Source organism: Juglans microcarpa x Juglans regia, chromosome 4S (assembly GCF_004785595.1).
Source record: "Juglans microcarpa x Juglans regia isolate MS1-56 chromosome 4S, Jm3101_v1.0, whole genome shotgun sequence".
Lineage (NCBI taxonomy): Eukaryota > Viridiplantae > Streptophyta > Magnoliopsida > Fagales > Juglandaceae > Juglans > Juglans microcarpa x Juglans regia.
In genome coordinates this window covers 575696-602008 of record NC_054601.1, presented here as the reverse complement: position 1 = coordinate 602008, position 26313 = coordinate 575696, and the positions used below count along the sequence as shown (strand labels likewise).

Genomic DNA, 26313 nt, shown 5'->3' with positions numbered 1-26313 from the left:
AACAAGAAAGATTTTTCTTAGTACTCGATCCGAATATTTTCTTACAAGACCATCTACAGTTAAAGATCCAAGAAGATAGAAAGTAGTACGGTACAGGATCTGATTTGTGGATGCATTGCAGCAACTACTTTGATCCGCTGTCCTCCAGATTTGATTCAGGATCAGCTGGTTTGGATGGTGAGGATTGTTTGTTAGGAGATGCTATGGACATAATGGGTTTCTTGAACTGCACCAAGAGCATGGTCATGTTGTCGCATCCCTCACCACCAGCTGTTGGTGCCAAACACCTATCAAGCACTCTCTCACAAACCAGTGAAAGCTTGTTTTCCTGCATCTTCACAACGTTTACTGTCAAACAGGTTGCAGTATTTAGACCTTCAAGGCTTGGAATATGTATATATGTAAGTAAAAACCAAACACGGTTCATTACTTCTTCACAACCAACGTACAAACACAATAAATCTTAACTAGATGTTCATGTTATTAAACAGGTATCAAGAGACCTATGCACTCACCGAGGTTAGTTGTTCGTGAATAAAATCTACCAGTTGCTGGCTTGACATGCAATCCCTGAAAGAAATTTACAGAGACAGTAATCCACATATAAAGATCACACATCAAATGCCCTGGAGTTATAAAGTTATATCGACAGCTAATTATATTAAGAAACTCACTAGCAGGACAAATCTATCAATAAATAGTTTATATGAATTAATAAGCCATACAATTCCTTAAATTGATGTAGGCCCTTCTACAAGGTACCCTTGTGCAACAAATAAATAAATAAAGGCTCTACAGGTATCTCTGTCACCCATTAGTCTCATCAACCTTTCCCTGCGCAAAATGATATATTCAGTTCACCATCTCCACAGTTCCATTTCATACACCTCATTACAAGATGCTCCATTTTTAATACCATTACCAATTGAAAACAAGAGGAGCATAAATATATTTTCAGTAGCTTTCATGTTTCAAGGATTTGGAAGCAGTACGTCTGACTCCTCCCCATTAGACATTAACAAATTTAAATGGCTATACTCAGAAGAAAAAAGCATAAGATGTGTACCAGATGCCATCGCATGCCAACACAATAAAATCGTCATCGTCACAAAGCTCAACCTTGAGAGAAAACAATTGATTTCATATCAATGTTTAATAAATTCAATCTTGACAAAAAAATATTAAAGCATTTATACAGAATGTGAGGTACATATTACTACGAGAATATACATACTGCATTTATATCTGGATTAGAAGTTACGATTTGCTTTTCAACAGGCAAATATTTATTCTGCTTGAATTCCATGTCACCTGCAGCAAATGGAACTGAATCAAATTATGGAAACTACACCAACAAACTCTCTCTCTCTCCCCATCAAACATGTGAAATTTAGACAGATGCATTTGTGCATATATATTCAATCCACAAAAAGAGTAGCACGGGGCTTCTACTAATGGTATCTAACTGCCTCCACGGAGGAAGCCCCAGAGGCCATGTCCAAAAGTTTCATATTTTCAATTGAGCCTAAGTTATGCAATTGGAGCACAGGGAACTTGGATATAAAAAAATTGATTAAATTTTCAGGGCCAGGGTTTCAGAGGTGCAGACAAGATACCTATAGCCCGAGCAAGATTTAAACTGCCATTGACACGCCCTGCATGTATAAAACCACCAGCCTTTAAAATCCTTTCCTTCTCAACCTCAAGATCGGGTTTGTGATCCCTAGACAAATTATATGCCTGAAAGAGAGAAGCCCAATGAGAGAGAGAGAGAGAGAGAGAGAGAGAGAGAGAGAGAGAGAGGCCACTATACATCCAGTAACGAAGTTTAAATCTAGAATTTTTTTCTGGGATATGCTCCAGCATAAACACAGGGAATATGTCCACGATTTTGAATACAAAAGTTTTTGGGCAAACTACAAATTACCTCCCCGTGATTATGAGTGATCACAAATTAACTATACCTTCGGAAACTGTCAATAGATTTCCCGTGGTTTTTACTAGTAAAAAAATATATTTCCTGTGGTTTTTGAGAAAAATGAAATTGTAATATTTTTTGTCGACAGATTCTTTTACATGATGTGTATGAAACACAAAATTTGGTAAGAACTCTAGCAGATTAAAAAGTTACCTGACCCTTCCTAGATATCACACAACGAGAATCACCAGCATTTGCAACAAGAAGTTCGTTGTTTCTAATGATTGCAACACAGGCTGTGCTCCCAGAAGTTGGTCCAGCAAAATCAGAATGAGGTCCCTGGTAACAATGGATGCATTTAAACCCAAGGAATATGGTTAAATCAGATTCTTTTAATCTCAAATCCCATACACTGAGAAACCAAGTTACAGATTGATCCAATAATTTTTCTGATTTTAAAACCCGTTTCCTAAAAAATCAGTAAACAGATTTCTGCAATTGTTTGATTAAGATGATTGCCCCAGAGAATTTCCACTTTTCTTCCAAAAAAAAAAAATGATTTTCAAGTTGAGATGAAAGGAAAGATGAAATATTCTGCACCAATTAGTCTCAAATGAAATTAATAAATTTCATAAGCCTGTTTAAGTTCTACATACTAAATGCACGCACACATGCAAACTTTTGAGGCTCAAAGGTGTACGTGGAACTCATACGGTGCTCAATTTTAAATTCTATTGTGATTTATATTTATGTTTCGAAAACTGTTGCCACTATTATGAACCAGTATCCTTATATGTAACTCCTTATTCATAGCTAAGTGTGATGAATTCTGTATGCATGCTATATGCACTCGTGAATTTATGAGATGGCATCTATACTTTTAGCCTCAAATGATTTTCAAGTGAAAAAGAACGTGTTTCAACCTTCAAAGCTTCCGTTGAGTAATTTCACTTTTATGTTGGCCAGCTTTATGCAGTGATCTAAGTAGGAAACTCGTATACAATGCCCAACAGATGTTTCCCTCAACCTTACATGATCTAGTTCCACTCACTTATTGAATGACCCTTTGACTTAACATGGAAACAAAAATGGAACAAAAAGATCACTGTTGACAGTATATAAGGACAAGAACTTCAACAAACTAACTGGTTTTCATCTTACCTCCTCAAAAGCCCAATCATCAACCAGTTCATTGCTATCACTGCTCCTTGGAGACCAAATCAACCCTTCTATCATGCCAGTAAACTTGTTTATCTTATCGCCTAAAACAGCTAATTCTCTCCAACCCCTTTGTCCACGCATCATTTCATCCATTCTGCATAACCAAAACATCACCGGTTCAAACCACAAAAGGACAGGTGTAAACTCAGCACCATTAACAATGGAGACAAAAACCCACAAAAGGGTTGAAAGCGACTGGTAAGCCGGTAAATAATGAGGTATAATATCCTATCACTTAATCCAAGAAGCTAAAACTCCCCGTCACAAAAGAGACAATAATATACCCTTCTTAAAGCACATGTGCATGCATAACACAAATATATGCAGACAATGCATATATATAAGTTTCTTTTTTGCAAGAAAAAACAATTCCACCAACAGTCTTACCAATTTATTTTCCCAATCAATTATATATATATAAATATCTGGAGCAGATTTTTGGGTATGATTACTATGAAGCAGAACAGTGGCCTTTTGAAACAGCATCCTGATTATTAGAAAGTGATGAAAAAGAACTGAATTCTCAAGAATATAATATGAAACCTGAAAAAAGCTTTCTTAACAGAAGTTCCTATGTCTCCAGCAGCATATGCGTCATTTTTTAGCACCTGTTGGTGAAGATACTTGGCACAGAACTTTGCAACAACCTTGCCTGAAAAGCAATTGGATTTACATGAGTACAATTTTCTCAGTTACTACACCAAGATGAGATGTAGATTGGATCAAGAAGCAGAAGGGGTTCAGACTTTGAATCAGATAGTTTTCCAACAAGGAATACAATTAGAAATAGAACTGAATTCTTTCCAAACATCAAATACATAAGAGCTTTATGGGGTCTTGTCCTCTATATAAAAAAAAAGTACATAAGAGCCATTTCCTTAAGCCTGAATTAAAAATCTGTTCTCTGCAGGCCCCCATAACAAAATGTCAATAAAAAGAAACCCCACCCATATCTACACACAGAATAGGAACACTAATTTAAGTTTTCCAATATTGGATTTTGCATGATCTTCCCCCCCCCCCCCCCCCCCCCCCCCCCCCCCCCCCCTCCCCCTCCTTTCGGCAAGAGATTTGATGTTTTAGGACAATGGAATGGACACTTGCAAACACAGAATTTGATTACTACATAGACCGGAACATGCAGATTAACCATTGGAGATTAACAAAAAAACCAAATAGAATCTATAGAACCTCAAAGGTTTTGGGTTTTGAAATATTAAAATATTTTGAGATATTAAATATATCTGTGAAAATATCAAGTTGCACCATAACAACCAATCTGCCTAATGCATACAACAAAGTTAGTCCTTTTATAAGCATGTAAATAGTTGATCGTATACAATAACCCAAATAGAGGCAGATCAGATCTGGCAGAATACCCTTCACATAATATTGGAACATGCAATCACCCCAAAGATTGATCTATGAAGTCATTATAAGTCCAGAGGACAGTATGAGCAATGACTGGAAATCTACACAAATATTAAGCAACAATGATTCCGAACAAAACAATCCCCATTTCATGAGTTGAAATAGCCATCTGACATAGATATCATACAAGCATCTGAAGATTCTGAACCTGACAGTTCTTACCTCCATGGCCATCATAAACACCAAAGAATGAAGTGGATGAATCAAGATCAGGATATGCAGCATGCTGACAAAAGCAACAATCATATCAGCAAACAACATATTAATATTTTATAAAAAGTAAATAGAAAATCAAATAAGTCCAGAAAAGGCTAAATCACCAGAACGAACACTAGATTTATTTGTGAAGTTCCACATTCCTAAAGAATTAAGGTTTTACTTCCCAAACAGAAAGCAGAAAGCAGTTTACAAGACTCCAGGAAAATCATGCAACATGCGTACTAAGTAAATCAAAATATAAATTCAAATAGAGGAAAGAAAAAATAATTTATGCTAAATGCTTGAATCAGTCTCATAACCAGCTGTTGCAATTCTCTAAATCCCATCCGATAAAGGATTCAAGTGAGGAGGAAAATTAAAAAGAAAATGAAAAAGAAAAAACCCTTGGGGGTTTACTAGATGCACCATTTTGCATGAAGTAAAACAAACGTGGAACTACTACAGAATCAATACAGAGAATCAGACAGGTTACGATTATATTATCAAAGTCAAACGAGTTGTCAAAGTCCTAACTGAATTCTTCACGTCTGCAAGAGAGTGAAATCTAACAAACCATCAGTAGAATTTGTAACCAAACTAACTGTGGAAGCTAGTAGAAATGAGGAGACAAACCCAATGCTAAAGTGTACCACCATATGTCGTATAATTACTTAATTGCTATTGATCCCTGGAGACTGCATTACAATTGATAGCAGTTGACATAATGCAGTCAGTTCACACACCCGAGTCACTTGATTGTGGACCCAATCCCACTTACATCAGTGAAGCAAAATGGGGGAAAATAAAAGAATTTGCAAAGGTTTCCTTTTATTTACTCACAGCATCTTCCATGGTTGCCCGCCAACCTTGCATGGATGATAAACCATATCTAAGCCGATCGTTCTCCCCATCTTCAGAGAACTTTTCGGTTTTGGGAGTGCTGAGGTATGTACCCATATCTATCTGAAACCACATACAACCCAATAAAAAACCTTTGTTCTGCTTGTGGTTAGCAACGATTAACTAAACAAAAATTTTATGTATAGTCACTTTTGCATACTCCTTACGCACTTTATTAATATGATTGGCTATATCACTTTTTTTACTATAAAATAACAGCTTTAACCAATCACATCAGTAGAGTGCTCAAGGAATACGCAAAAATGACTGTACGTAGCAGAACTCTTAACTAAAACATGGATCAAACAACATCTTGATAAAATGGGCCATTTTAATTCCGTGCCACAAATCCACAACATGTATTCCTCTAAATTACGTGCAGTTGCCGAGAAAATGCAGGGGAAACAATGAAAACAAAAAGTAAAAATTCATAACGTATTTCCATTCTTATTAGTTGGTACCGAGTATAGGAAGAATCTCCCCTGGACTTGGCTTAACACAACCACTTGTCACTTTTTAGAAATGGTAAATCGATGAAACAGAGATCAACTTCCTTTGCAGTTCTTTACTTTGTTTTCTCGGTTTCCTTATCAACCAAACCGAGAAATTTAGTCATCCATACATCGAATTCAAACTGCAAGATCAATGGAATAAGATCACACCCACATCTTTAATCTCAATCCAGCACGGACCTGCGTATTCAAACTAAGAATCACAAAATCAACTCTGAATCGGAGTTTGAAAGAACCTCGTATACCAATCAGAAACAAATGATTACAGGAAAAAAAAAAAAAGACAATTTCGAAGTACAGACAACTATAACCAAGATTAAAATATATATAGATATATATGTATGTATGTATGTGCAAGGCCGGAAGCTAATTTCACTCAGAGATAACGATAGATCATCACTGGAGATAACGTGATTAAAATGGAGCAAAGGATGGCTAAAAAAAATGCTCAGGTGCCTAGGATTTGAAGTTACACTATATGATGCATGAAAGGGGCGTCTGTTCAGAGTTGGAGAAGAGGGCCTATCAAGGAGGCTTCTTTTGAAGAATTCAAAACATCCCACGAGAACTATTAGGGAATCTAAGGAGAAAAGCACAGAATTTGGACGATAGAAACAATGAATTATGAGATCTAAGGAGAAAAGCACAGAATTTGGACGATAGAAACAATGAATTATGAGAGAGAGAGATATATATATATTACTTTGTGAAGCTTAGGGAATTCTGGTGACTAATGGTGGACTGCGCCAATGTTCTCGAGCGCCTCTCTCTGTCTCTCTCACTCTCTTCCTACCTGTCGTGTATCATCCTTTATCTTCATTCATTTGTTTCCTCTCTCTCCCTCGAACTTCCATTATTTTTAAGTCGAAGAGACACATCTCTATTGTCCTTCTACCTAATAAAATTTTTCATTATTGCTGTCTTTAATTAGTTAATAACAACTAAATAGTTAACTGGGTTAAAACTAGGAAGATTTTTGTTGAGGATTTTGGTAATCCTTTATATGTAAATAATGTTAAGGATGTCATTATATATATAATATATCTATTTGAAAGACTGTCGGTGCTCCTCTCTTCCCAACTTCCAAATTGATATGATATGTTGGCCTCCATTTTTGGTTTACGTCTGATGATGATTGCGTCGACAGTAACGATGAAGACATCGACATATCGGAGAAACCTGCAGTAGATCACTCAACTCTTACATTCTAAACTTTATGACAATATTATTTTAAGGCCTGGTTATTCATGTTGTGTTCTATTATCAAGAGGCCATTGTTTTTTTTTTTTTCATCTTTTAACACAAAATTAATCCCTTTGATTTTCTTAAAAGTTCAATTGGTGTTTGTGGTTTTATTTTATTGTTTTTTTTTTTTTTTTTTTAATGAAACTGATTCATCCATAATAATTTCGTCAATAAACTGTAAAAAAACATAAATGTTGGTGCTAATATCACTCATGGCAAACCACTGCCATGGCAGACGTTCATCGTTTATGCTATTTATACCAATAAGGTAGCCAGCGGGCTTGAGGATACCCTCCCAAATATCTGGGAAAAAAAAAAAAACGAAAAGAAAAGAAAGAATTCTGCACGAGTTTTTTTTTATTACTTTTTCAGTAAATTTTGGTCCCCTCATATATTTTCTATTTCCGGCTAGCCTTGCAGTTTTATTTCCAATAAGAGTTACAACTTTTATTTATATTTTTATTTACAAAATTATTTTATCAGTTTTGCTTTAAAATTTAAAATTTATAATTTTTAATATATCAATAACTGACACGTAAATAAGTAAATTTTTTTTATAAATTTTTCTTAAATACGTATATCATTTTTCTTTCCTATAAACAAGTCAGAGGGGGGGCAGTTTTATCATTTTATTGTCATCTAGAATTACTATTTATTGTGCAGTAAATACGAGGCTTATCATCATCAGCCATGTCTTACGCCAACGATACTAAAAATTCAGAATTATGAAATGAACAGTCTTAATAGCTTCTGAAAATGACTTTGTAACGTCAACAACATAAATAATTTCCATTCGGATGGCATCAAAATGCCTCTTTCTTTCACCACCTAGAAAAGAAAAACAAAGTCAGAAGAAAAAAAATAAAAAAATAAAAGATTAATTTATGAATACAATTGGGATTGGGCTCTGCAACGTGCCCAACCAGTTTTTCTTCCCTTTCTTCGACGCGCAGACGCACGTATTATAAGGAAAAGAAAATTTCTTACATCATATTTTTATTTAAATACATACATATTAAAGTATAAATAAATATCTTTAAATATAATAATAATAATAATAATAATGAATAGCATTTTTCAATTCATAATATTGTTTTATTTTGTTAGAAATCTTTCTTTGGGTGGCTTGTATAGCTAGAAAAATAGAAACTCACAGATGTCGCGGTGGAGGTGATGATAACGCGCGACAACATTAGAATAGTTTGGAAAATTGGTAATTCTACGGGACGTGGAAGCTTGTCAGCCTTTAAAATAAGCTTAACAAATTTTAAAAAATTATTAATTAATTTATATTTTCTCCTATAAATTATAATGGGTGTTTGAAATTAATTTGTTAAGATCTACTTTAAAGGCTGCATATCCAGAGCAGAGCACTTTCTCCTTTTCTCTTTCTTGTTTAGTATTAGAGTGCAAGTGCTTATATGATGATAAAATGTGACCTAACTCGGCTGCAGTTGCAAGGAATCTGTGTGTATACGAGTGCGTGGGCATGTGGGTTTAAAAAATTTTAGTCAAAGTAGCAAATCTTCCTGTACATTGAATCCAAATCTTGAGAATGAATATTTAAAAGGAAGGTGCATAAAAAATATATATTCCATATCGGATTAACTCTTTCAAAATGTTTATTGCAGAATCAGGAGATCTTTATTCTAATTGGTTAACTAAATTTAGCTGTCTGCTAACAAAATTGAAAATGCAGACCTTAGATACAGCTGGTTCGCAATATTTTTTAAAGGTAGGCATTGAAGTAAAAAGACATTTCTCACCTTCTATCCTTCGGCTTTTATTTGTTGTATTTTTATTTTTTTAATAAGGAAGCGGTGGATTTTTTTTTTTTTTTTTTTTTTTTTATGAAGATTTCGAACTCCAAACTTCTATTTTGAAGATTAGAAATTATGCCAATCAGATCTAAAATTAAGGACTTTTGAGATATATATACCTTAGGAGTAGAGAGTTCAACCCAACATACCATGTAAATCAATCCAATCACAAAAATAATATATGCTCAAGACCAGCTACTCTAGAGGATGTGAAACACTGGTTAAGGCCACTTTCCCCGGCCAAAAACTTATGAAACTTCCCATTAACCTCGATTATACTGCACCCAGCAGTCTTAGCAATGCCTGAGTCATTCATCTTGCCTCTCCATCTCTCTGCTTCCTCCCATTTACCAAATGCTGCATACAAGTTAGCAAACATCATGAACTCCCCGTCACTCAAGAGGCTCGTCCTTTCAGAATACAGCTTCATTAGTTTCTCTCCGGTATCAAAGTCACGATGAATGACACAGGCACTAAGCAAAGCACCCAAGATGGACTCCCCCGGTTCAAATGGCATGGCTTCTATGAGTTGAAATGCACGGTTAAGAAGCTTGGCTCTACTCAGAAGATCAACCATGCAGCTGTAGTGCTCTCTCTTGGGAGTGATTCCAAAGTCCCTTTCCATCCTTTCGAACAATTGGCATCCATCTTCCACCAAACCTGAATGGCTACAAGCACTGAGTATGCCAATGAAGGTGATGTCATCAGGCATTATGCAGTTCTCTCTCATTTTATGAAAAAATTTGAGAGCAGCATCGCCAAGGCCATGGAGAGCGAGTCCAGAGATGATGGCATTCCAACAATAAATATCCTTAACCTGGGACTTATAGAACACCTCCAAGGCATTCCTTAGGCTTCCACACTTGGCATACATGACTATTAGGGCTGTTGTGACATGAGGACTCGAGTCTAGCCCGTGATCTTTAGCATGCGTGTGTGTTTTAGTGCCTCTTTCAAGCGATCCCAGATGAGCACAGGCAGTTAAAACACCAGTTACCGTTAGAAAATCAGGCTCCACATGATTTCCGGCCTGCATTTTATCAAAATAATCAACCGCCTCGGAGTAGAGTTGATTGCGTATATAGCCTCTTACCATTATATTCCATGATATGATATTCTTTGCTGGCATCTCCTTGAATAACGTTTGTGCTTCAACCATGTCTCCAGCATTGGTACATGCCAATATCATAGAGTTCCACGATACAGTATCTTTTGCAGGGATGTCACTGAAGATACGCCTAGCAGATATTATTCTTCCCGTGCTGGCATATCCGGAGACCATGATATTGAAAGATGAAAGATCCTTCAAAGGCATCGAATCAAAAAGTTCAGTTGCGTTATCCATCTGCCCACTGGATACGTATGCATCTAGCATCGAATTCCAAGCAACCACATCTTTGACAGGCATATTCTCAAACACTTTACAAGCATCACCAATGAATCCCAGAGAAGAATACATGTTCAGTAAGGCAGTTTGGACAAAAACATGGACACAGAAAACAGTTTTTATAGTCTGGCCGTGGAGTGCAAACCCAACACGAGAACTAGGAAGGTCTCCTGCTGCTTTAAGTAAAATGGGAAATGTATAATTATCGGCATGAAATCCAAGTTCCTGCATACGTAAATATGTTAGAATTGCTTTCTTTGGATGACCTTTGAGCACTTGCTCCTTAATATTCTCATTCCAACTTCGTGGGTTGTCAGGCAGTTTCGACAGGCATAGGATGTTGCAGGCCAAGATTGTCATACTTCCTAATATGGCCAGCCTGAAACAAAATACTACTTCACTTGAGAATTGAAATATATTCAGATGTTTTGGATTTCCTAGTTCTTAGAATTTAGAATGATAATACGATGTACATCCACACACAAACACACACACACATGGAAAATGATATTTGGCCTCATGATTTTGTCCCACTCAAAATTATTGTTCGGGTATTTTAACTTTTTTTGATTCATTTGGGAAGGGGGTTTTGAACCCAAGACTTTTATTTTGGAGACTAGGGATTTATGCCAATCAGTCACAAGCTTTTGACAATTTTTTTTTTTTTAATAGTTAAGAAAGTAACTATTAATAAAATGGTTAATTTTTTTAGAATTAGTCTACATACAGTTCCCAAATGGGAATTACTAATGCAAGTCCATACAGTTATATTTAAAAAAAAATTAAAATTACAATAATATCATTTTTAAAATGATTAATTTTTTTCTTTTACCATCATTCATTAATGAGACTGCACGCGCAATTCCCTACTCAAGAATACAAATAGAATTTTTTAAAATTTTTTAAAAATATTTGAAAGAAGGAGCAAAATCAAAACAGAGTAATAGAACCATTGAAAAGAGAAATGATATTTACAGTCATAGGTATTACAAACATCAGCACTCTATTTGAAAAAAGTGGGTAAATATAAGACTCGCATGAAAAAATTATATTTTTAATAGTAGACCCCACTATTTTTTAAAGAAAGTGTGCAAAGCTTGTACATCCTAAAACTTTATCCAATATTATTTATTAAAAATAAGTTGTTTACATGAGTTTTAAATTTATCTACTTTTTCCAAAATGAATACGCGGCACATCTTAGAACTATACAAATTATTTCTCTAATATTTAAAATAAAAATTAAGTAGTATTACTCATCTATAAAATCAATCTCAGCACCACATGATTTATAAAAATTGTGTGATATGTGAGACTAATTTTATGACTTAAAATGTGTATATCCATCTCATGATTTTAGGTGTGATAAATAAATAAAATTATATATAATCTTCATCTTCATTAAATATTATAAAAAGCGACATCACTTTACTATTATAATCGTTATCAATATATGCAAAGTGCATCGAAGACATAGGGTGGACATCCGTCGGGATTAAACGACAAAATGATAACGTTTATCCATAGCGAAAATTTGTCAGCCGAAAAAAACGAAGTACTTTGTACATAATTTATAAATAAAACAATTAAATTCTTAAGGCGACAACTGTCACACAAGATAAGAAGTAAGAATCTCTTCAAACAACATTCGGATAACATCAGCAACGTCATTGGCTAACTTCTCGCAAGTCTACTCTCTTTTTGAATTTTCGTCGGAAAGTTATAGTCCTTTTGGAAAAGATGTAACAGAATGGAAAAATACTTGGAAAATCTACTTGGTGAGCACTGAAAACGAAATCGAGCGAAACACATAACGAAGTAGCAGACAAAAATACCACGTGTAAACATGAGTTCCACTAAAGTAGCTGTTTAGAGAAACAAGGATGGAGAGAGACAGAGCGTCCACGATTAAACTTCAACTAGTTTCAACTGGTTCAACAAAGCTTGAACTTGCTGTGCAACTCTCAAGCCACCAAAGTTCCTAAAGCAACCAAAAATGGCTACCATGCCGTTCTCTGCTTCTTTAAATGGCCTTTCTCGAACAAAAATGTATCCAACTTCTTATCCTCTATGGCCTTCAATGTATTTATCGATCCCATCCTTCAAAACCTCGATGGGGTCCTCCAAATCAGACATTTTCCAGAACGGGCTCTCTCTGCAACAACCAACTTTTGCTGGGTTCCTTGTGAAATGTCGTTCTTTGGCAGTTAACGCCAGATCGGCTACGGATAAGACAATCTATGATTTCACTGTCAAAGTTAAGTGTTTCAGGGAAGAACTCCTTAATTTTTGTCTTGTTTAAATGTAACTTTTTTTGGGAATTGTGACTCTTCTATGAGGTCTTCTGAGTTCTGGTTAGTGGCTCTGGTCTTAGTTGAATAATGAATTATTGTCACATATACGTGCATCATGTGTGTGTGTGGAGAATTTTACAGCCTTTAAATTTTAATTTGTACGTGACAGTGGAAAAGAACCGAACATTATGAACTGGTATGTGCCAGCTCTGTCCTCTGTCAGTATTAGAGGGAGTTCAGGACGGCTGAATTTGGGAAAGAGCGTGTAAATATGCATGCGTGTGTGTGTATATATATATATTGTGCTTATGCGTGGAGGTTGTTGATGCAGGATATTGACGAGAAGGATGTTTCTCTTAGCAAGTTTAAGAAGAAGGTTCTCTTAATTGTTAATGTTGCCTCAAAATGGTATTCACACCTGAATGATGATTTGCAGCAATGATTACTTGTGTTTAAGCTGAAGTTTATCTTCTTTTTTACTATTTAAAATGCCGGTTGCTGCATCAATACTCGTTTCAATTTGTCACAACGTTTTTTTTTTTTTTTCAAATCACAGTGGTTTGACGACTGCAAATTACTCAGAACTGTCTCACATATATGAAAAGTACAAAACTCAAGGTATGCTATGGTTAGTGGAGGATAGTGTCTACATTTTATTTATTTCATTTTTCAGATCTTTGACACTTGCACCCAAGTGAACCGTGATTAATGTGTCTGGCTATGTACTTTTCAGAAATGTGTAACGTTCATGGATGTAGGGATTAGTCAAACTTGGTAGTTCGTTTCTGTATCTCTTAGTCCTAGAAATATGGTAACAGCCCATCAACACTCACTGTTCATTTTGTAGAAGTCCTGGAAAAAAGAATGAGACTTACTATTGGTTTTATATCCCATTGATGTTTCTTTCACACACTTGGAGATTTATAAACTTGTGGAAGAAATTGCTTTCTCATTAATAATGATTAGTCCTAAATTGTTTCTGAATGCAGGATTTGAGATTCTGGCTTTCCCTTGCAATCAGTTTGGCGGGCAAGAGCCAGGATCAAACCCAGACATCAAGCAGTTTGCATGTACGAGGTTTAAAGCAGAATTTCCGATTTTCGATAAGGTGTGTTTAATATATTTTTTTTCTTCTTCTGTACAAAACATGAATGGACGAGAGTTTTACTGAAGCAGTAAGATCGTGCACAACAGGTTGATGTCAATGGGCCAAATACAGCTCCAGTCTACCAGTTCCTGAAATCAAGTGCTGGAGGATTTTTGGGTGATCTTGTCAAGTGGAATTTTGAGAAGTTCTTGGTTGACAAAAAGGGTAAAGTTGTCGAAAGATACCCACCTACAATATCACCTTTTCAAATTGAGGTAATTTTTCCTTTTCCTTTTTTCACATTCAGTTCTAGAGTTAGTTCCATGATATTAGATACTGGTTGAAATCAATTATTTCAACAACTACAAACTACTAGCAATGTCAATAAAACTGTTTACCCTACTCGAAATATTTCAGGACTCAATTATTATGAAGTGCAAGATTTTCGAACTAGGTCATATTCAGAAGCTAACATGAGTGCACTAGACCATCTGTTTTGCATCTTAATTTTTGACACTTGGAGCTCTAACATGGACAGAACTAATTTAGATAAATAGATATGAAGTCAGTTTAATCTGATGGTTTCCCAGATTTATTGGTGGAGAGAAACATATTAGTATCCCTTGCTTATATAAAGGTGTCACGGGTTTGAATGTGTTGTCGATTGCAATCTTCTTGAAATATATGGATGTCATTTTCCTAAGCTAAACTACTAATAGGTACAAACTTAAGAAGAATCATATCTAAATTTGAGCACATACTACCAACATTTGTGGGAGATCTCTGGCTATCTACCATTGTATTGCTCACACCAATAGACATCCTGTGGATATTAAAAAAACAGGAACTGGAATGCAAAGATGAATAAATCATCGGTATCATTTGGTGATGCATTTTCTGTGTGTCTGAGACAAAGTGGCATGGAAACTTGAACTTCAATTGTTTTACATGTAAAGAGCGTTGGAAGAAATTGTGCTCTGCTTCTCTGATCTATTGCACAAATGATTTCAGAAGGATATCCAACGGCTCCTTGCTGCATGAACATAGAGCTGCAGAGGCACGCATTGAACATCAGCTATGCTAGGGGGAAGAGGAATGTATGGAGTATACATGATACACAGTTTTAGCTTCCATGTAAAGTTATTCGTGATTAATAATTATAATATTGCGTTCTTCCTTTACCCTCCCCACCTTTTGATCTGCTTTTTGTTCTTAATAAATAGCTCTAATACATATCTACAACGACCCCCCCCCCCCCCCCCCCCCCTCCCTCCCTCTCTCTTCTCTCTCTCTCTCTCAATGTATCAGTTGATTATGACTATCGAAAAAGACAAAAATGAAATAATAAAAAGAATATATAATACAAATATTAAAAAAAAAAAAGACCACCCACGATGGATAACCCAAATAGGAGACCTTTTGAACTTTTCTAAGTCGGGTTAGGATGATACCACGTTAAGAAGAGTTTCTCAACGAAGACTCTTCTAGATGTTAAGCGTATCCTTGTACAGAGTTTATTAGAAGAGTCACTATTCTAGATGGATTACACTTTTGAGATGTAGTGTTGGGTTTGAGATGCACCACAAGTTTTACTTGTGTTTCTATAAATGGGAGTGATCTTGAGCCAAATGACATTTGAGTCCATATATTCAGGCAAGATTCAAAATCAAGGATCAAGATGTTTTTGAAGTATGTATACAAACATTAAGACCTAAAATGAGATAATCGTAAACAAATGAAGTTAATTATACAATATTTATAGATGAGACGAGATGAGACGAGACACAAGAAAGATTGGGGGGCTTCATTCAATAATTTGGGGCATGTCTAATTCTCCACAAAAGAGCATAGACCACACATCAGGTTGTATTAACACGTAACCTGAAGCAATTTAGAACTTACTCATGGATCACTGTTAAAAAAGTTCGAAATACATCTCATCTAAAATATAATTTAACAAAAAACCACTCTTGGGTTTATTACAGGAAATGGAAGGAAGCTTCTTTTCATAGCAATGGGACACCTTCTTTTTATGCAGTCTCTCTGGCCCAATTACATGGGCATCTGAGCATCTCTTCATTCCAAAACATTCCATCTTAATTCTTCCCCCAGGAATAACTCACTTTGGCCGTCTCCTCCTATCTCTGTCTCTTTCTCTGCCTCTATCCCTTTCATGGTCATCCCTCTCTCTGCTTCCACTCTTCTCACGGTCCCACTCCCTCCCTCTCTCATTTTCAAAGTCATGAGTTCTATCTCTATCCCTGTGCCTTTCCCTGTCCCTCTCTAATGCATTTTCCCTTTCCTTGTCTCGGTTTAAGGATTTCCATGGTGGGCTCTCACTTTGGCTTTGGCTGCGGTGCCGCTTTCTTGAAGTGTCTCGGGCATCATTCCGTCTGTCCCTCCTTTCAGAAGATGTTCTTGCTGCAGCTTCAAAGTAAAACGAAAAATATTTTATTAAAATAGCCCTGAGCATGAAACATTAGGAGTTTTAGCCTGAATATGTGCTGTTCAATTTTTAAGAAAACAGATTACAATGCTTACAACTAAGCCCAGATCAAATCAAATGACATTAAGTTAAAAAACATATTTAACAGTCATTTAATTTATAACAGAAACTGCATAATCAGCAGGAGCATCACAAAGAATAGGCTGCTTTCACTGGAACATGTTAAACACCAAATCCAATCCAGTCTTGCAATTTGCAAAGAACCATTCACACAGAAGCTAAACAAGGACTAAAATAAAAACTCATCAAAATCCAATTTGTTTTTCTTAGCAACTTGTCGAAATGGTTCTCATCCCAATTCTTACATCATGATAGAATTAAAAGGCATGGAAAGCAGTAGATAAACCTATATATAGCACAGAATAGTAAACAAAACAATGCGAGTGGACAGATATTCACAAATTCAACCATGTTAAATCTTTGCCTGCTTACAAAATGAGAGCACTTACTGTTCCCTGAAGAATTGCCATTAGAATCTAATAACCCATATTCAGATTGTAACTGTTGCCGACGGATAGCAACCTTCTTCTCAATTTCATCCAAACTTTTGATTCCCCGCTCTTCAAGGGATTCACGATATTCTATCAAGGCTACCTCTAGACGTCTCAGCTTTTGTCTGTAGCAACATAAGAACAGTCGAGAACTCTAAAAATAAATAGACCACCAAAAAAAAAAGAAGCAATCTACATAATTCACGGCAAGCGGGGAGCATTAGACGGTTGATGTAAATGAACTCATTTACACCTTTTCTGCACAGCATTCAAAAATTGGAATATTTAAACTCCATCACACCTTGAAGGAAAAGAAGACCAAAGGGAAATTCAAAATAATTTTGGACAGGTGCAAGATCTTATCAGAATTTTTTGATAAATCATCTTTTCTTGAAAGAATGAAACTATGACTGCACGTTACAGTGGAAGTATGAACTTGCCTTAGCTCTTCATTCATTCCAGTGTCAGGTTGTGTTGGGATGCTCGTACCAACTGCAAACTCCATCTCATCAGCCTTACCAGGATCATCACCAGCATTCTCACTTCCAGAAGATGAGTAGCTCAACCCCAGACCCTTAGCACTACCTTTTTCTTCATCATCACTTTCATCATCCTCTCGAGCCCATTTAGATGCTGGCAGGATGGGTTCAATTTTCTCTTTCTTCGAGAAAGCCTTTAGTTCAGGCTGCGGAATGGGAAGGGTTGGAGCCAAAGGAACAGACTCTTCGCCTTGTGATTGCAAATCATCCTCCCATGACGACTCCATCCAGACAGACCCACTTGCTCTGCTTCGACAGTCATGTCTCTACGGCTATGGGAATATCCGCCAGAACTTGAATGGCTCTGTGCATATTTCAACTCATCATCAATTTCATAGACCCTTTGTTTTTCAGCCTCTTCCAGACTTAGCAACCGTGCAACCACCATTTCTCTACCACCAACAAGACACAATCCATTATGTCTGCAACGTCTCTCCAGCTCAGCGAGGGGAAGATTCATTAGCTCCTTCATTGCTGCTCCTTTGTCCATTGCCAATGCAGTGTCTTGGTTGACCTTAGCCCCGTCACCTGTATCTTCAGATTTGTTCTTTTTTTCTAGTTCAGGTGCATCACCACATATGGAATGATATGGAATGACACCAGAGCTCCCAGGTCGGAGAAATGTAGCTCGTAAGCCATTAACATATGCATCCGAAAACAAAAACCAGTCTGACCATACTTGCAACACTTTGAGCACCCGTTCCTTTGGAATTTCAGACAGGTTTTTTGTAAGTTATAAATCCTCATTAAAAAGCACGAAAGGCACAATCCAAGTACACATGATGTATACAATAAAGATGCCTATCTCGAAGGAGAAAGGACAAGAATTTTCAAACAGACTTTTCAACAAAATCAGAAACAAACAAAATAAATTAGGAAAGACTGTAAGCCCAAAAACCAACAAATATATACAGCCCACCTTAAGAGCCTCAGCAGTAATCCTTCCAGTAATGCTACGAAACAAATCATTAAAACTCTCCATAATGTCAGGTAAAGTTGCTTCAAATCTGGTGCGGTATGCAGATGCATTCTTTACAGGAGCACTACTATTGTGAAGAACATCAGAAACAAGCATAAGCCTAGCAACTTTGGTTGGAATGGGAGTTTCCTTAAGTGTCAAAGATTCCGTCAGAACTTCAACTATCTGCAGTACAGAATATATCAATAAGAAATTGAATCACTGCACATTTTTTAACAGTTCAGAAGTTTCATAAGCTGATCACAGCTGGGTCTTCCTCTCTCTTTTTCTATTATTTTGTGTTAACGAAAAAGCTAAATTAAAAGCTAACTAATCTCTGCTTGCATAAGCTTGTCACTAGCCAAACTGTGGTAGTGTGTGGAAACTATCGATAGTAGAGTAAATGAAATCAACACACCATGTGATTAACATCCATGAAAAAAACCATCGATAACAGGTGCATAATTAAGCACCATTTGATACGGTTTGAAATTGGGGGTACAATTCCTTTGTGCCATCCACAAAGTAACTGTGGTATGGGTAGCTTTTTTTTTTTTTTTTTTAATGTCGGAGAACCTCTCCAAGGCAGGGCCCTTCGGAACCACCCCTGCAGAGTAAACCCCGATCCCGTGCACCGCACTCTCGAAAGTTTCCCTACACGGAACTGGTTAAATCGCTGGCTTTTCACCACGGGGTGTGGCCCCAAAGGATTGTTTGCACTCATGAGGTATTGAACCTTAGACCTTGAAGGGAGTGATACCCCAAAACCAAGACCTTCACCACTTGGGCCAACCCCTTGGGGTTTGGGTAGCTAAATTAAGTGACCCAAATTAAAAAAATAGTATTACCTCTCCAGCTGCATCAGCATTATCCAGGGCAAACCCCATAGCTTCCTTTATCTGACTCCTCTCTAATGTTAAAGCACGCAGCATATCCTCGAACTCATCCCTCTGTGCATCAGTAAGTGTTCTTTCCAGTTCCACCCGCTTTAAGCATTAATGAAATAAAGGGAGAGTCAAAGCATGAAGCAATGTTGAGAAAACAAACTAATTCTGCTCATGGATTTAACACTGAAAAATACCCTGCTTCTTCCTGCAGCAAATGTGGAGCCAGACTCCTTTTCGTGCTCTGGGCTTTTTACTGTTGGCAAAGGTGGTGGAATCCATCTAGCAAATATAATAAATCAATGTATCACATCATTCTTGTAGTCACTGAAATAGGAAACAATGGGTGACAGTACCTTCCGCTTCCAGTTATCATGATAAAAGGCTCTGTTCGCCATCTTTGAAGGGTATCACCCTGCATTCATGCCAATATATCAAAAGATCAATACCTCCAAACCAATATGCGTACGGAAAAGAATACACCTTTACTTTTCAATATAAAGACCAATATATTTTAAGAACAAGGAAATCACTCTTAAGATCAAAAGTTAATTTTATTCATATAAAAAATGTTTGAAAGCATTATAAAATCTACAAGGAGAGTGACACATTTCGATCCAGGCAAAAAAAGAGGATATGCCTCTTATTTTGGTGGCTGAAATGAAAGATGATAGGATGTACCTGAACAAAGGAATAGAGCCGCCAGACATAGTAAGTATGTTCCTTTGAGCCAAGATCAAACAAGAAGTTGAAGAGATGACTCCCACGACCTCTCTCCATAATAGCTTGTTCAAAGGCACATCCTCCATCCAGAACATAGAGAGCCATTGTGTCAATTACATGGCGGAGATGATCATCATTGGGTTTAATAACCATTATATCGGGAACATTTGGGGTAAGAACCTGATTACCATAAGAAACAATTAGCAGGACATAGGAAAAAAATTAACCCAAACCACTGGCTTAAAATTAAGTATAAATTATAAGAATAAAGCACCCCCAAATTCCATCTGGAATGCCAAACTAAAGTGAAGACAACGTTAATCCAGAATGAAGCAAAGACATGATAATAAACTCGCAAAAAGTCTCTTAGAACCCTTTAAGATAACCTCAAGTCCGCAGCAAATGACAGAATCTTCAGGACTTCAACCAGTGCGCTAAAAGATTCAGATAGTACACAAACCCCGCAAAAAAGTCACCAAGCCATAAAACCCAATTCTCCAATATCAATGAACAGAATTTTCCTTCATTAGAAGAAAGCCAGGTCATGTTCTGGAAAATATCCTTTTGTAAAACTTTCCATTGATTTCCTGCAAATGGCCTTTTGAGAATGCTGATCACCCAATAGTTCAAAAGCTCATGGAACTGGTCATGGAAATATACTTTACTTTTTCAACAAATAATTGATGGAAATTTTTCCAACGGATGTTATGGTTTTTGTTTTTCCCAATAGTAATATAAATGTGAGGATCTAACATAAGTGGAGGGCATGAAGACTGAGGATAGAGATCATATTCAGGGTCATACAGCCCTGTTACACAAGCTGAAATTGACTCACAAACTGGGACAAATAAATGTGTTTAACTTCAACAACCACAGCTGTGGAGTTTTAGTATATCATTATCACGTCCATAAGTAATACTTAGCCAATCGAAAATGAAAAGAGAAAACCTCACAAGAGAGTGAAAAAATGCACAAACAATAAAACTCTCTCTAGCTCCCGTGGTGGCCCAAAACAAAGATCAGATTTTTAGTAAAAAGGGAAATGAGCAATAATTCAAAAAGGAAAATCCTATCGTCAATATTGTAGCATAACTATGGAATTATAATATAAAAACGAAACAATATAGACTTAACCAACCTACCAGTTCAGAATTCTGACTTGGAACAGAAGTTACTGGTGGACCTGATGGACCAGACAAAATTACAGTGCTACCCTGTCAACCAAAAATGTAAATTAGGTATCAGTCATTTCATTTATATTTAACAAGTAGAAAATCATAGTATCAGCCCTTTTGAATTCTTCATTTGATGAAGAGAATGGTGAATGAAGAAGCAGTGTTGGCATTCTTGCAGGTGTGGAATTGGGCCCAAATCAAATACAAAAAAGAAAAAAGAAAAAAACCTTTTACCCAATAAGCCAACGTCATTACACCATAGGGATACTTTGAATAAACTAGAGTACATATAGGTTACACCAGTGCTAAAAACCTTTTCTCTAGAAAAGAAGTAAATATATGCATGCACACACTCATTTCATCAGAGCATTGTTTAACAGACCTCCTTACTCCTGATCGCCATATGTCCTGGTGGAGGAGCAGGTAGCGCTTGCGAAGGTAGAGCGACCGACTTACCCCATCCAATCTTCAACTCATATTCATAAACAACAACTCCTGCACATAAAATATTTTTCTTCAATCCCTTAACATCATTCCCTCAGACATAGTTTATATATTATAAAAGGAGATATTATTTCAAGTAAACAACAAAAATCAATCATAGATTCATGAGTAATGACTCAGAAAATAATTTTTTTTTATAGGTGTAATGACTCAGAAAATAATGACTAACACAAGTATAAAAAAAACTTTGGTATCCCAAGTATGATGGAAGATGTTATTTGTTAGAAGGGTAAAGTTGTGCTTTTTAGCCGCAAACAACACTATAAACATAGGAGGCAACTCAACTATAGATATCACAAGCAATATAATTTGAGAGCAATCATCCAAATTATGGCAAAGATGAACACATTTGAAAAAACCAGACCTTGCATTTCATCCTTTGCAGCCTGTCCATCAGCTCTATTCATGAAAGCTACAAAGCCACAATTTCTTTGCCGCCTACGCTCCTCTTCAGTCCTAGGCCACATTATCTTCACACTCGCAATGGGTCCAAATCTTCCAAAAGTCCGCAGAAGAAAATTTTCATCAACCTTGAATTATTAAGAAAATAGGAAAAAGTGAACTTGACCTGTCAATATTCTCAGAGGCAACAGGTCATAAGAAAGTAAAGAGACAAACATATTTAAAAACAATGATCTTACCTGGGGTGAGAGATTTCCAACATAGAGATTAGTAGTTTGCGGATCGCCGTCATCAAATGATCCAGGAAGCTTTCCACTTGGGTCAAAATCATCAGGCAGTTCGTCAAAACGACTAGATGGCTGAAAACATTAACCTTATAAGCTTCAACTATGTTTGAATAAAAATGAAAGATGAGAAATTGATGCAAACAGTTCAGCACATGAAATAAAGTACTGACGAATTGGTGTAGTGCAAAAGAATCCTAAAGGGAAACTTCTGTGCTGAGATCACAATGTATAATCAATGTGTAAATTAAAGGGAGTGTGACGCATGACACCTATTTGCATAAGTTTCCAGAATATACCTGAGAGTCTTGCTTGACAGCTATATAAATACAGGAAGAGAAAAATATATAGATTGATGAAACAGTGATGAAAGTATATATAAATCGTCAAATCAACACTTACGGCAGAATTTTCGTTGTGGCGCCCATCACGCCAATGATCACGCTCTTGATTTCGCCTCTCCCTCATCTCCTGCTCATGCTTCAGTTCCTCCATGAAATGATCTATATTCCGAGACTTCCCTTTTTCTTTTTCCTTTGGCTTGTCATCCTCCTTCTACATGTTTGAACGCATTTAGGATTAGAGATACTAGAAAATTACTTATAAAGGCTAAAACATAAAAATCATAACTTCCCATCTATTACTAACTTTCTTTTCAGATTCTTTCCCTTTAGTTGCCAAGGGAGGTGGTATGAAGGATGGAACATACCTGCAAAAAGAAAATTAGAGGAAAAGTTTCATACTACAAAGATGTTTTCACAATAATAATAAAAAAAAGGACAAAAGAAAAGACAGATCTGAAAAGCTTTTAACTTCCTAGTGTTACGACCAGGCAAACAACCATGCCTTCTACACGGCTAGTCCAAATCCTAGAGAGGGGAGATTAAACACAAAAGGGTCATCCTCCAAGCGACTACCACTGAGTGATCTCCCAATTGACCTCTCCAACAATCTAATGACACTCTATCACCTTCTAAGCATAACCCACTCTACTTTGAAAAGGCTTGAAATCACAGTCTACAATGCCCTTGACACTTCACAATGGAAAATAAGGTTCTTTTAGCCATTGCTATAACTTACATTGTTTACACTGTAAACAAATCATGCACAATTATATCAGTGAATTGCATTAAAAATGTACCTAAAAGTTTCTATAGCTATATTAACTAAGCAAAACTGAGTTCAGAAGATATAAATGATAACAAATGCATAGGGAGAAGAAACATTAACTTAGAACATCACCCAATGGACACCAACCAAAATTGACAAAGATATGGCAATAAAGGAAGCAGTTAAAATAGGGAGAAAATATACTTACAGCTGCTTTCATTATTCATAAACAATCCATAGAAGCAAGCAGGTAAAGTCCCAGTGACTTTTACACTCTTCTTAACTATATGATTGTAATTCCCAAGAATCGCATAACCAAAATTGGAGTTGCTCTTCATATTTATCACAAGTAAAATTCCATAACAGAGGGTACATGAATGAATTTTGAAAGGAAAAATCTTTTTTTTAATAAGTAACAAATTTTATTAAAAGCGCAGAGGGCGCAACCCAAGTATACAGGAAATATACAAAAGGATTCCACCAACTAGCAATAAGGAGAAAAAGAGAAAAATTCCTTAGTCTAGAAGGCTGTAGAATAGGAAGTTGTAATGAGCAGCAACATAGAGATTGCTGAAAATAATGGCTTTTAATTCTGTCATCATCCTCTCACAGTCTTCAAAGGTTCAAGCATTGCATTTTTGACAAATGCACCACATTAAGCACAAAGGGACCATCCTCCAAAATTCTGAATTTATGCGATCATCACAAGGATTACGCCAACATGTCAACAAATGCGCCGTTTTCTGAGGCATAAATGCTCCGTTGTCTGGGGCATAACCACCTCAAAACCAAAAATGCTAAATACCATTGCCATAAGCACCATTGGGAAACACTTATCTACATTTAGGAGGCAGCAATAACATGGTAGATAACAAATTATCAATTGCACGTTTCACCTCGAATACATTCTTCACTAACAAAAAAACTGCTCATATTTTTCCATAATCTAGCACTAATGGATGAAAACCAAAATAGAATAGTACACAACACGGAGTACAAAGTTTCCCTGCCATTCATTAAAAAAATAACTTTTTCTTGAGTCATTATTTTTGATTGGTAACTTTTTCTGTGAATCGTTATGGTCAAAGTTCATAACATTCTTTGACCTAAAAGGATAGAAATCTCAGAATCTCACAATATAAGGGTAGATGATTACCATATAACTTACATGCTGCCTCAATCAGATGTTACATACATAAACTGAATGAAAGTAAGAATAAGTGAAGAAAACTGCGACTTTGCAAATACTGAAATTTCAGCTTGTTTTCTCAATCATATTTATTGGTTTTTCTCTATAAAAACTAGAATCAGAACATCTCAAATAATTCTTGAGGCAGTATAAGGTTGAAGCTGTGGCTATTATGACCAAATATTTATCCTATTTATGATGCCTAATAAAAATAGTATTGCAACATGGTTAATCAAAAGCATTATTTACCTACTTCCCTTCTTTGGAACAGATACCCCATCTTTGGACTTTTCACCTGCCATCCGCGAATGAATAAAAAGGCCCATGCTTTTATTAATTTGTCCCCATAACAATAGAAAAACTATTTATTTATCCGTTTTTGAAACAAAACAAGAATAAACATATAATTGAAGACTGAAACTATCGGAAATTAATACAAGGCAAGATATAGTTTTAATGTGACACTAACCTTCAGAAACTGCCTTCAGTTTCTCATTTGGGTTTATTGTTCCTCCTCGAACAAAAGTCTTTGACCCAGGCGTAATATCCCCTTGAAATGATTCCACAAACTCTTGGTATAGTCGAGCCGTTTCATCTTCTGCTCTCTGCAAAACAAATTGCAAATAACATATCAGTAAGCCGCTTATAAGTGAAAATCTAGCGGCTCAGCAAGTTTAGTAATAATAATGTAAAAGAATCCATACCTTTTTCCTTGCCTCTTCTTCCTCTCTGTGCTTCTGGAAAGGCGTCTTCTTTCGCGTAATGGAGAAAGAACTCATCTTTGCATCCACTTCTGAAAACCAATTTTAAAAAAGAATGCGCCAAAAATCATGCACTCGACTCCAAACTATTGCAAAATTATGCATTCAAGCTAAAACGCCAAAGTCATAAATATCCAAATTTGAGAACCATGCCGCAATCATTAATGTTTAAAAAACTCGTCCAAATTTCATAAATCCATACTACGTAAATGCATCAAAAAAAGATATACGATTCTTATAGAATGAAAAAGGATATACGACCAACATCAGGCAGCTAAAAATCCCCCATAGTTTCCATTTAGAAAAGGAAAGAAAAAACAAGCTGATATACTTATTTTCGAGCAAGAAATCAGTTAATTCAACTAGAATTTTGGACAAAGAAAAACTTGAATAAAAACCCAGAAACTCGTCGAACTCAACCCACAAAAAGTGTAATTTGGAAATCGAAAGCAAAGTAAGGTAATGATAAAATAACGAACCGAGTCGTACGGAGCGGAACGATTCGAATCAGTGTTCGTTTCTAGGGTTACAGAAGAAGACGGCTTGCGCGAGTTCGGAGAGAGCTACCAAGCCGAGGAGGACGTGGCGGATCGGAACGGAAGACCGGAAATGGCAGGAACAACCAAATTAAGACAGGTCTTAACAGGGGACCGCCCCGCCAGTCCTGGATTAGGCTTTAGTGGAGATAAGTAAAGCACTCAAAAGACTATTAAGTGGCCCACTTCTGGCCCATATTATAGGGTCTTTGGGCCACTTCACCACATTTGTTAAGCCC

General features: G+C 36.3%; 4 protein-coding genes across 10 annotated transcripts; 1 reads left to right on the top strand and 3 right to left on the bottom strand.

Moving 5' to 3' along the window:
- Positions 1-22579, bottom strand: LOC121263685 (probable protein phosphatase 2C 60). Of its 7 annotated transcripts, none has more exons than XM_041166721.1 (13): positions 22568-22579; positions 6884-6892; positions 6120-6360; positions 5609-5731; positions 4733-4796; positions 3683-3791; positions 3080-3233; positions 2132-2257; positions 1617-1740; positions 1235-1311; positions 1067-1119; positions 516-570; positions 1-331 (listed from the first exon to the last, which is right to left on the bottom strand). In XM_041166721.1, the coding sequence occupies exons 4-13, from the start codon at positions 5723-5725 to the stop codon at positions 125-127; spliced, it is 1086 nt and encodes a 361-aa protein (XP_041022655.1). In that variant the 5' UTR covers positions 5726-5731; positions 6120-6360; positions 6884-6892; positions 22568-22579; the 3' UTR covers positions 1-124. The 7 variants fall into 7 exon arrangements, with proteins under 7 accessions (XP_041022655.1, XP_041022656.1, XP_041022657.1 ...); XM_041166722.1 differs by lacking the exon at positions 22568-22579 and having other exon boundaries at positions 6120-6254; positions 6335-6360; positions 6884-7036; XM_041166723.1 differs by lacking the exon at positions 22568-22579 and having other exon boundaries at positions 6130-6254; positions 6335-6360; positions 6884-7036.
- Positions 9370-11044, bottom strand: LOC121263684 (pentatricopeptide repeat-containing protein At2g29760, chloroplastic-like). The gene has a single exon (XM_041166717.1). It carries the CDS (start codon positions 10990-10992, stop codon positions 9412-9414), a length of 1581 nt encoding a protein of 526 aa, XP_041022651.1. The 5' UTR covers positions 10993-11044; the 3' UTR covers positions 9370-9411.
- On the top strand, positions 12391-15193 carry LOC121263687 (phospholipid hydroperoxide glutathione peroxidase 1, chloroplastic-like). The gene is made up of 6 exons (XM_041166725.1): positions 12391-12888; positions 13257-13333; positions 13482-13543; positions 13915-14033; positions 14120-14287; positions 15024-15193. The coding sequence occupies exons 1-6, from the start codon at positions 12628-12630 to the stop codon at positions 15051-15053; spliced, it is 717 nt and encodes a 238-aa protein (XP_041022659.1). The 5' UTR covers positions 12391-12627; the 3' UTR covers positions 15054-15193.
- LOC121263683 (protein RRC1-like) lies at positions 15793-26213 on the bottom strand. The gene is given in 19 exon segments (XM_041166716.1): positions 15793-16439; positions 16968-17134; positions 17450-17759; positions 17762-18251; positions 18468-18692; positions 19355-19492; positions 19588-19672; positions 19747-19805; positions 20072-20293; positions 21256-21327; positions 21671-21783; positions 22157-22322; positions 22434-22553; positions 22881-23033; positions 23127-23187; positions 25027-25072; positions 25247-25382; positions 25482-25570; positions 26018-26213. Coding segments are annotated over 18 exon segments (2946 nt in total). The 5' UTR covers positions 25557-25570; positions 26018-26213; the 3' UTR covers positions 15793-16131.
- Between the last annotated feature and the right edge of the window lie 100 nt (positions 26214-26313).

What these genes read in the sequence shown, in the direction of transcription:
- LOC121263684 (XM_041166717.1), bottom strand. Translation starts at nt 10,992, where the DNA reads ATGACAATCTTGGCCTGCAACATCCTATGCCTGTCGAAACTGCCTGAC.
- LOC121263685 (XM_041166718.1), bottom strand. Translation starts at nt 5,743, where the DNA reads ATGTGGTTTCAGATAGATATGGGTACATACCTCAGCACTCCCAAAACC. An exon ending in GGGCAACCATGGAAGATGCT is followed by an intron (nt 4,797 to 5,608) that starts GTGAGTAAATAA and finishes TGCTTTTGTCAG; the next exon opens with CATGCTGCATATCCTGATCT. An exon ending in TGTTTATGATGGCCATGGAG is followed by an intron (nt 3,792 to 4,732) that starts GTAAGAACTGTC and finishes ATTGCTTTTCAG; the next exon opens with GCAAGGTTGTTGCAAAGTTC.
- LOC121263687 (XM_041166725.1), top strand. Translation starts at nt 12,628, where the DNA reads ATGGCTACCATGCCGTTCTCTGCTTCTTTAAATGGCCTTTCTCGAACA. An exon ending in AATTTCCGATTTTCGATAAG is followed by an intron (nt 14,034 to 14,119) that starts GTGTGTTTAATA and finishes CGTGCACAACAG; the next exon opens with GTTGATGTCAATGGGCCAAA. An exon ending in TATCACCTTTTCAAATTGAG is followed by an intron (nt 14,288 to 15,023) that starts GTAATTTTTCCT and finishes AAATGATTTCAG; the next exon opens with AAGGATATCCAACGGCTCCT.